The sequence below is a fragment of the Tarenaya hassleriana genome, unplaced genomic scaffold (genome assembly GCF_000463585.1).
Source record: "Tarenaya hassleriana unplaced genomic scaffold, ASM46358v1 Cleome6, whole genome shotgun sequence".
In the NCBI taxonomy this organism is placed as follows: Eukaryota; Viridiplantae; Streptophyta; class Magnoliopsida; order Brassicales; family Cleomaceae; genus Tarenaya; species Tarenaya hassleriana.
The window spans coordinates 3687750-3698541 of record NW_010968505.1 but is presented as its reverse complement, the minus strand read 5'-3'; the positions used below and the strand labels follow the sequence as shown (position 1 = coordinate 3698541).

General features: G+C 34.1%; 1 protein-coding gene and 1 long non-coding RNA gene across 5 annotated transcripts; both read right to left on the bottom strand.

Moving 5' to 3' along the window:
- Positions 1-405: 405 nt before the first annotated feature.
- Positions 406-2500, bottom strand: LOC104799372. The gene is made up of 5 exons (XR_769566.2): positions 2269-2500; positions 2150-2201; positions 1093-1291; positions 793-918; positions 406-668 (listed from the first exon to the last, which is right to left on the bottom strand). It is a non-coding gene; the product is annotated as an uncharacterized LOC104799372 (long non-coding RNA).
- A 240-nt stretch (positions 2501-2740) lies between these two features.
- LOC104799370 (3-ketoacyl-CoA synthase 19-like) lies at positions 2741-5636 on the bottom strand. 4 transcript variants are annotated; one of them, XM_010521861.1, is made up of 2 exons: positions 4096-5636; positions 2741-3032 (listed from the first exon to the last, which is right to left on the bottom strand). In XM_010521861.1, the coding sequence occupies exon 1, from the start codon at positions 5505-5507 to the stop codon at positions 4131-4133; it is 1377 nt and encodes a 458-aa protein (XP_010520163.1). In that variant the 5' UTR covers positions 5508-5636; the 3' UTR covers positions 2741-3032; positions 4096-4130. The 4 variants fall into 4 exon arrangements, with proteins under 4 accessions (XP_010520163.1, XP_010520161.1, XP_010520162.1 ...); XM_010521859.1 differs by having other exon boundaries at positions 2741-3012; XM_010521860.1 differs by having other exon boundaries at positions 2741-3004.
- Between the last annotated feature and the right edge of the window lie 5156 nt (positions 5637-10792).

Sequence of the window (10792 nt, the reverse complement as noted above, 5' to 3'; positions counted from 1 at the left end):
CAAATATTTATAGCATCCCATCAGAATGAACCATTTTGAATCGATTTATATTCTAAGTAATTTTTTTTTATAATATAATACGGTTATTATATCTAAACCCAACAGTGACGACGAAATCTATCGAAATTTAATTAGTCTACAGAATCCATGATATTTTGTATAAACCAGCAGGCATATATACCTACAAGATAACAACACTGAATTTTCCAGCTTATATACCACATGGTTAATGGGATATCATGGATCAAGGTCCAGATTAATTCCGGAATCTGGAACTACACGTGATTTGGATTATGCGTTTCTTCCCTCAAATTTGAGGTTTGAACTCGGGATGGGACAAACATTTCATGTTCCCGTTTCATCTGAACTATCAAGTTTGGATAGGACAAAAAGAAGTTACCATCGTGAAGTGAAATGTTGTGTACTTAACCGGTCCAACATAAACATTATTCTACGGAAAAGATGTGAATATTAAATTAATCCATAGACATTACTCTAACGGAAAATTGTCATGGAACAATGAAAGAGACAGATTCTTGCAGTTTGAGACAAGGTCCCGAAGCCTTACCAATTAGTTTGCTTTCGGTTCTTATAATGAAACTTTGGCCTGTGTTTCTTCAGGATCTCCATTGGAAAGCCTGGCGGGGGATTTAGATGCGTCGTTGAATCTGAGAAAACGAGGTTGATAAATGTGTATTGTCACCCATGCAATCACAGTCTCTTTCTTAATGTAAATGAAGAGAGACAATGGCTCAACAGTGTTCTGTTTTGCAGATCTTTAAGAGATTGTACCTTTGCTGTCATCTGTTTGGAATCTGCTGACAGCAAAAGGTCTTTCAAACTAGAGATATGGTTGTCGTCGGGTGGCAAACCAATTGCTGAATCATAAACATCTCGGGTAATCCACGAGCAGGAAAACTGAAAAGAGAAAGATCAGGAACCCAGAATGAGAATCCATTTGCGGAAAACAAATACAAACTACTTCTACTTTGCAAAGCAAGAAGACGGAATGCCTGTTTTCCAGCGTGCGGATAATTAATGAAGTATCCAGGAGGTTTCTAACAACTTGAAGTTCTGTCATGGGGTATCTACCTGGGTTCGATATCCATCAGCTTTTTCAATCGAAGGGATGAGTTTTCTGCTTTCGGGGGAGAAGAAGGGTGGGTGGATGAAGGGAAAAGGAACCACCAGAGGTCTTAGAGATTTTCGGAAGACTCGATTTCATAGATCCTCAAAGGACGAACCCATACCTCTCACAATCTTGGGACCACAAATATGATGCTAGCATGTCCTGCAGACAAGCACAACTCTGTAAAACAGGATAATTAAGAAAAACTTAGACAAAGTACTAGACATATCATATGCTTTATAAAAAAAAAAAACTTTAACAAGTGATAAGAAGCCTAATCTCTTGAACTTTGTGATGTGGAGTAGCTGAGTATTTTGGTTCGGGGACATCGATTACAGGTTATGCATGGAAGATTGATTTAGTAAGGCGTCTAGTACAAAAGCAAGACTGGAAACCATTGCAATGGTTTAATCAGCTACAACGGGAACAAGAAGAAGGCGGCATTTTCCTCCAACCCTTTCGCTAAATTTCGACAGATACTCTCAGGTGGTCGGTCTCTCAAGCAGAACAGGAGCAAAACAAGAGAACCCCATCATGGTACTTTTGCTTACCTATACGATATGCATGGTTTAACTACTAAGTTCTTGATCACATAAATGAGCCCTCCAAACAAGCTGGTAACATTTACCGTATTTAGCATTGTTTCAGGATTCGATCATATTCCAGCTAGGGAGAAACACAACTATGTTCTGTTCCGGTGGAAATTTGATGGGTTCTGTGTTCTGATAAGACTAAAAGATAGGAAACTGGCTTAGGACAACTAAGTTCCTACCATTTCTTGACTCTGCATTGGCTTGTCTCTAAACATGAGCAGACCTTAATCCTAGGCCAAATCCGATAAATGACGAACCATTAATAATTGATTTTGATCTAAACCCTTTTCGTCTAATCCCACACAGTTGTCAACTGAACTGAATTCAATTCGAAGTTTTCACAATGCATTACACCTGAAAAAAAATACATAGTGCTGGCACTTGAGAGAATAAAACTACTGCAGTGAAGACAGGAATGGGTGCATACCTTAAACTTTGCAAGGAGCATTCATTATCAAAGATCCGGTGGAGACAAATCTCTGCATGAATGGGAAACAAATGTATGATATTTTGTACGGAGAAACACAATCTGAGTTACGAACAAACCTTCGGGGGGTTCCGAATGTTGTTGCTTCGTCGAAATCCCAATTCGACTTCGTAACCCACCAGGCACCATTCGGGCTTCTTGCTATGCAGCAGAGTTCTAAAGTTGGGATTGAAACACATCCCCACCGAACAATTCAATGGTTGGAGAGGGAATGAAAATGAGATTAGAGAAGAATGGCTTCCGTCGAATCAAACCCTAATCTAGGGCTCAGGGTTTTTTTTTCCCCTTTTTTCCTTTTTGTTTTTGTCAAGAAAAAATTAGGTTAAACGCGTGCTCAATTTTCCCTTTTTACTGCTAAGCAAATGATTTACTGTTTCCTCTTCATTTTTTTTTCTTTGATTACCAAAAAAAAGAACAATTTCGGAATTTCTAACAAATATTAAATATATTTTGGTAATTTTAAAAAGTAAAGATATTTCATTGTTATTTCACTATTTTTAATAATGTAAAAGTTTGTGTGATCATATAGGATATCTGGAAATCAGAACCCAAATCCAATCAAAAGGTTGATCTATTAATTTACAAATAAGAATTGGAGCTAAATCACCGAAATATGAACAGCATTATGCCGAAATTTGTGGTTGGTCGTGACATATAAATGAGGAGGGACAGGACACGAGATGTGTAATAAATGTTCATACAGCTACCACCACCCCCGCAGTCTCTTTCCTTCCCTTCTGTTCGCAATTCCTTCGAGCCACAATATCCATTCATGAACCGTCTCAAGTCCTTTTCCTGTTCCACTTTTTCACCCAAGTCTTGTCTTTTCGATATTACATAACTAAATCATTATTATTATTATTAAAAAAACGGTGCAAAATTCACAACTATATCATTATTATTATTATTATTTCGATATTACATATATGTTTTACTTTGTACAATATCACCTATATGAAATATAAAAAAATACAATCTTTTGCTACCTGAGAATGTGAGACTTAAATGCACAAAAGTAGCCATTTGCTCCAATTTTTATTACACCAATTTGTCGTAGAAAAATAAAAACAGAAAATATTACTATTAAAAATCATTTATTGTTCAATAGGAAACATCATCGCAAAATTGGTATATTACCAACCAAATTCATTCAACGAAGGTGCCACTTGCAGAGGTGGTCGGGGCCTCCCCCTCTGTCCTACCTGTTCATTTTTTTATTTATAATTTTTTTTAAAAAAAATCCACCAATAAATGAAATCTTAATAATAGTAAAAATATTAATTAATCCGCCAAAATAGCCATAAATAAAAAAAGGGTACATTTTAAATATCTTTATTTGAATGGTCGCCGAGAATGAAACTTTGACGTTTACAGTTATATTAGTTAGGAACGTTGGGTGTATTATTATTATTATTTTTTTTTGTAATGGGTTCGAAATTGGACGGATAACAGCTTGATTAAAATGTGTCAAGTGACAGGTAAGACAGTAAAAGCTTTTACCAACCTCCAAGGTTACAATTTACATCTAATGTGTACTCATAATAATGTCAGCAAAAAATTTATTGCAATAGTTTCCAACCAACAACAAAAAAAATTCCATTCCACGTTTTGAAATCGAATTTCAAACTGAAAACGGCAATTTTCTTCTAGTGTACACGCAAAACAAATTATTTTTTCATGCAATAGAAATTAAATTTTTATTGGTAACGAGCAAGAGGATGGACCGTACATGTATATATTGAAATCGAGGATAAACAGAGAGCGAAAGCAATCAAAATGCGGTGAAATCGAAATAATAACCCCTTAGTGTATCATTGAAGCATATCATATATATATATATATGCATCTTGTTTTTGTTCCTTTAAACAAAAAGAAGAAGAAAGAACCTTGGAAACGTGTTTGAGCTTTCTCTCTATAGCTTCTAAGCGATCCGGACGGAGCTCAACGTCTCGTCGTTGATCCAGTCGAACTTCTCCTTGAACGGATTCGGGACTTTCGCCGCCTCGGGGTAACGTTGGATCGAGTCCGTCCACACGTTTTCGTCGTCCAAATCCTTCATTATATCCCAAACGCAGTTATTAGATTCGAAGCCTGCACCCATGCTTATCATAAGAAGCTTATCGCCTTTCCTTAATCTCTTCTTCGCCTCCATATATCCCAAAACGTACCAAAGCCCACCGGATGATGTGTTACCGAACCTGTGAAGAGCGTTTCTCGATGGCTCGATGTCATATTCGTTGAGCCCTAAGCTCTTTCCCGCCCCTTCGATGATTGCCCTTCCTCCGGGGTGGATACAGAAGTGTTGCAACCCGGTTTTTAGGTTGAGTCCGATCCCGCCGCCCGAGGATTCGCCTTTCGTTTTCTTCTTCAGAGACCGAACTATCGCGTAACGAAGTAGTTCCTTCATGGGCAAGACTTTAGGAAGAAGAACTTGGAGATTCTTTGTCAGGGCCTTAGCCGCGGCATTCTTCAAGTATTTGGTGAGGAGAAAGCCTTGGTACCCTTCTTTATCCTCCATCTGAATGCAACAAGAATAGGCGTCGTCGTCAGATCCGACATGGGCTCGGACAACGGTCTTTAGCCTCATGATAGCTTTGTTCTTCCGCCTCGGGTCATTCGTCAACAGAACCGAGCTCCCGCCTGCTCGGAACAGGCAGTTTGAGAGCATCATTGATCTGTTCTTGCCGCAATACCAGTGAGGACCCATCGTTTCAGTGCTGACAACGAGTGCCAACGAGTTCTTGCACGTCTTGAACAGTCTCTGGACGAGATCTATCGATATGACGCTGGCACTGCACCCCAATCCGGACAGGTTATAGCACTTGATGTCGTCCCTCATCTTGTACCGGTTTATCACTCGGGAAGCAAGCGAAGGGGCCGGGGCGAAGAGCGAGACGTTCAGAACGAGGATGTCGATTTCCGAGGGGGAAACGCCAGTCCTCCGGAAGAGATTGTCGGTGGTGGAGAATATGATGTCGTCCATCTCCGAGAGGGCGTCGGGGAGGGTAGGGTTTTCCTCTCTGCCTTCGAGCACGTTTCTTGGGCCGTAAGTTTCCTCCCCTATGCCCGAACTGACCATGGTCCGCAGGAGAAAGCGGTATTCTTCAAGACCCAGGTTCTTGTTCCGTTGCACGACCTCTGCGCATTTCCCGGTGTTGAGCTTCATCTCGTCTCTGCCCTTGTAACACTCGTAGTGAAGCATGTAGCATCTCTGGCTCCTCCACTCAAGAACCCATCTCAACATGTAGGAGACCAGACAACCAGCGAGTGAAAGACATGCTACTGCCAGTAGATCCATGAGAGAGAGAGAGAGAGAGAGAGAGAGAGAGAGAGAGAGAGAGAGAGAGATTATAAGATCAAAGCTCTCTATGGAGTTTGTATTTTGGTGGTGGGTTTTCGTCTTTAAAGGTTTACAGAGAGGACTGCAGCACCAGTACGTGGTTTTATAGGAGTTTATGAAATGGCTCACTCAGCTTTTGTTTGAATATTATTACTTCATTCGGTGATGTGCATTTATTCTTCCTTTTTTTTCCTTATTCTACAGCTAATTTCTCTCTGGATTTAATAAAAAGGTGAAAAATGTATGAGTTGTAATAATTTGTAATTTTATTAATCACTATATATACAAATTAGAATTTGGGTTGACACTTTTGATTTTGGACGGCGACCGCATAGGGGCGGGTGTTCGATTCGGTTCTTCAAAATTGAACCGTATCGAACCAAAAATTTCAATATTTTCTCTGTACCATTTAAAATTTTCTAATGATATATTTTGTTTAACTGTCGACAGAGAGAGAGAGAGAGAGAGAGAGAGAGAGAGAGAGAGAGAGAGAGAGAGATTATAAGATCAAAGCTCTCTATGGAGTTTGTATTTTGGTGGTGGGTTTTCGTCTTTAAAGGTTTACAGAGAGGACTGCAGCACCAGTACGTGGTTTTATAGGAGTTTATGAAATGGCTCACTCAGCTTTTGTTTGAATATTATTACTTCATTCGGTGATGTGCATTTATTCTTCCTTTTTTTTCCTTATTCTACAGCTAATTTCTCTCTGGATTTAATAAAAAGGTGAAAAATGTATGAGTTGTAATAATTTGTAATTTTATTAATCACTATATATACAAATTAGAATTTGGGTTGACACTTTTGATTTTGGACGGCGACCGCATAGGGGCGGGTGTTCGATTCGGTTCTTCAAAATTGAACCGTATCGAACCAAAAATTTCAATATTTTCTCTGTACCATTTAAAATTTTCTAATGATATATTTTGTTTTATAGAATCGAATTTTCCAAAACCGAACGAATCGAACCAAACTTTATAAAATTTTTGATAAATCAAAATTTTATTGAGAAAATATAATTTAAAAAAATGAAACCGAACCGTATCAAAATTGAAATCGAACCGAACCGAATAATATATGGTACGAATTAGAATACCGAATAAACCGTTTTCGAACCGAACTGCTAAAATTTCGAACCAAATAACGAAACATTCATCCCTAGTCGATATGGGTTTACCAGATTTAAAACTTGAATTTATATTTGTGATTATGGATGGTTACTTTTGTTTAAGTTAGGTTATTTTTGGTATTTGGTTTTTTAGATTTAGGAAAATTGTATTTACCCCATTTGAGTTAGAACCCAAAAGAAACAGTATTCTTTCAAATATTTTATCTAATAAGATCTAAAAAGTATTCGTCCAAAAAAAAAAGAATTCAATTAATTTAGTCTAAAAATAATCATATATAACAAGATTTAAATTAGAATACATTAAAACAAAATATTTATTCACATTTATGACTCTGAGTTAGAAAAGTTTCTACAAATATATACCAACCTTAGATACAAAGAGTGAGTAATTGCGTGTATAGTTTTTTTTTTATAAAGCGTATATTGTTATTGGATATTTCAACCTTTCTAAATTTCTCAAGAAAAGTATTAATAATTATTGGATTTTTTTTTTAAAAATTATTTCTACGAGTTCCATCCTGATTGAAACTATACTATAACGTTGTAGTTGTAGGAGTCGACCCACCATTTTGTAACACCATAATAACGAAATAAAAAAAAAAATCTCTTTTTTCCCGATAATATATATATATATATATATATATATATATCATTTTCCTAACAAAAACATTTGAGGAATTATAAATATTTTGGATCCAAAAATAGCCCCTAGGAAGCATTTGGTCCGTTCGTGCTTCATAAATGATTTCTTCTTCTTCTTGTCGGAAAAACATTTCAATGGTGACAACAAGGAAAAAGTTTTACTTAATGAAAATGGCGGGTTATGAACATCAAAACTCCGAATAATTTAATAATTTGGTTAGTATTTTTCAAAAATATTTAAACTATGGATAGAAATTTCCCAAACCGAGGGCTGAGAAGTAGGGGCCGAATGATACGGTTACGGGATGTCATGTGTAAATAGGCGGATTCTGTAATTCTATAATTTTACTGCTTGGTCTTATGATTTTTTAGATTTTTTAGTGTATCTTTGGTTATATATGTGTGTATAAATATATACATTTTGTCTAAGAATCCGTTCAAATAAAAATTTTAAATTATGTTGATCATCTTAATTTTTTTTTGTAATTTACCATAATTTAAACGGGGTATTATCAAAATATCCTTACTTCACATTCTTATACATTATATTATTGTAACATATTTCAAAATCACACTGATCACACCGTTAAAATTATATGATAGTTACACTAGTCAAATTGAACAAACTGTTAAAACTATATGATTGTTCATATTGATAAAAAAAAATAGGTTAAAAAATGTATGATATGAAGTTAAACTAAAGGTAGTTTTGATATTAAGTCATTTAAACACGTCATCTACATAAATTAAGTTACGATTATTCAAATAATGCAATTATAATGATAATTGCACAACTGCACTCTTGGATTGATGCGATTCATTTTAGTTCCGAATAAAACCGAGTCGATGATAATTTCCAAATTTTTTTTATGTATATCGAGAATATAGAACTATGATGTTAAATGGATATAAATAAATTAAGAAAGGATTATAAGTAAATAAACTATATAACGTAATGGAAATTGAACTTGTAATAAAATCACGCCCTTAAAAAAGCCTAAATGAATATAGACTCGCGAATTTAATAATAATAAAATATAAAGTACAATCCTTACGAACATCACTTACGTCTATTTGTTAGATTTTAAAATTTAAAATTTAGATCTATGATTTGATTTAGGTGTAACGGATAAACACAACTCGTTAGAAATATCAACGTGTCATTTGAGATGTGTTGCGTTCCCATATATATATATATACACGCACACGCGCGCAAACACACGCGCCCACACACGCGCGCACAAACACATATTGCATGGATGTATGTAGCCCAGGCGGGACTGTTGATTGGTGAGGATTAAAAACATCATTAAATGCTCGAGGCCCAGTTTTGGATATTCCAGATTTTATGCTTCCTTTGTCGCAGTGTGAATGCCTTTTTTTTTAAAAAAAATATATATTTTTTTAAATTTTTTTTTTACTTAATAACTGGAGTATAATATAAACCCTTCAATTAAGTATCAATAATAATCGTAATTTAATTATTTTCTGATAATTTAGTAAATTTAGAAAATATTCTCGCAATTCATCATATAATGTTGTTCGCTAAATGAACATTTCGAAGAATAATCATCACCTATAATACATATATGTAATTTTTGGAATTATAATTTCAGAAAAAAACAAAGATTGTATAAAAACAATATTATTATCAAATAAGTTTTGAAATAATTTGATTGATAGCATCGTTCGTCCAGTACCTATCTTTGGTATCATATACATGTAGCTATGTTGGAAAATATATATACATGTGAACGTGAAATGTGTATTTTCCAATATATACATTTAGTGTTATTATTGATGTGCTCATGATTTTGTCGGACTCTTCCACATGGAAATATACAAACACATTTTTTCAAAGTGAGTTAGCTTCCACATTCACCAAAAAGTCATAATGATTTGTCAATATTAGTATCGCTAAAAATAATTTTAATTATTTAAATTAATTTATAAATTTTAAAAATAATATCGATTCTTGTGTTTATTCGCAACAAAACCTAACTAATATCCTCTATTTCCATCATACCATTATTATTCCGATACAAATTTATCACTCCATAATTTCTGTAATAATATATATATATATATATATATATTTTAATATCTGCCCATGTGGGAAATGAAGGAATATTCAATCCCTTTGCATTAAAAAAAAAATACAAGAAAAACATTTCCTTAATGAGTTTATAGTTGTTTGACTTTTATTTAGTAACTTCTTTAATATGTTTTCTTTAAGCATTTTGTGTGTACCTTACTTCAAACAAAGAAATCCAAATACTTCAAAATGTATAAATTATTTTAATAATAACCTATAAATATATTTGACTATGCAATTCAATCATGATATCAACAGTTTGTTGATTGTTGAAGATTACTAAAGCCATTCAATGCTATTTTGAATATTAGTTTCTTATTTGGGTAATCATTAAAAAAATATTATTTTTTTTAGTAGTTTTAGGGCAAGCCAGAGATGAGATACTTACAAATATTAGAGTATTGAAATTTGAATTCGTGTTTCGAAAATTATGAACAGTACATTTCGTTATCAGAAATCGAAATCTAAAAATTTTAGATATATATGTGTTTTAGTATTATTATATTGGTTTTTTGTGTTAAATCGCCCTTAACCTTTCCAAGTGTGATTATGGTGGAATCATCTTGTAAACCATTATAGGTATGAACATGCGACCAAATATTTTGGTGGCTATAACTTTTATTACTTCAAAAAACAAAAGAGATAATTTTTTTTTGAAAAAAAAATGTTTTTCTGGTAAAATAAATTATATTTATCACTATCTTTATTTGCTTCAATTGGTAAAAAGGTTCAAATGAGGAAAATGGATTTAAATTAACACAAAATTTACCAATAAAAAAAAGATTTTTTAGATGAATGTTTTTAAAAATCTATAAATTATGGTTTTTATGTTCTATCATTTCAAATGTTAAATTCCATTAATTACCACAAGTTTGTAGTCACACATCTCTATCGTTAGAAAAGACTTTTCTTGCATAAATCCAAAAGAAGAAGAAGAAAATAGAGCACTTGTTTCATTGGCTTGGCAAGCATTTATATACCTATTCTACCCACTTTACAAAACTACATATAAAGCTCATTAAAAAAAGCATTTGATATAAGTTTGCAGAACTTTTCTTACCCTATTAATTAATTAATTAATTAATTAATTAATAATAATAATAATCATTTTCTTACCCAATTAATTGGATCCATATTTAGTCCAATGGACCGAGATAGTCCATAAGTGGCCCAATAAGGATGCAGCCCAAACAGAACACGAGGAATTTATTGGCCTCAAGTCTTGATGGGTTGACTTAAGTTCCTTGAGCATTAATTAAGGTAATGATTTCTCAACCAAGTCCGCCATTTAGCAGGTAATCATTTTTCAACCACCATTTATGAAATCAGGATGCGACATGTAAAATATTACTATAATCTTAAAAGGGGGGGGGGGGGGGT

Coding starts and splice junctions, on each gene's coding strand:
- LOC104799370 (XM_010521861.1), bottom strand. CDS start 5,507: ATGGATCTACTGGCAGTAGCATGTCTTTCACTCGCTGGTTGTCTGGTC.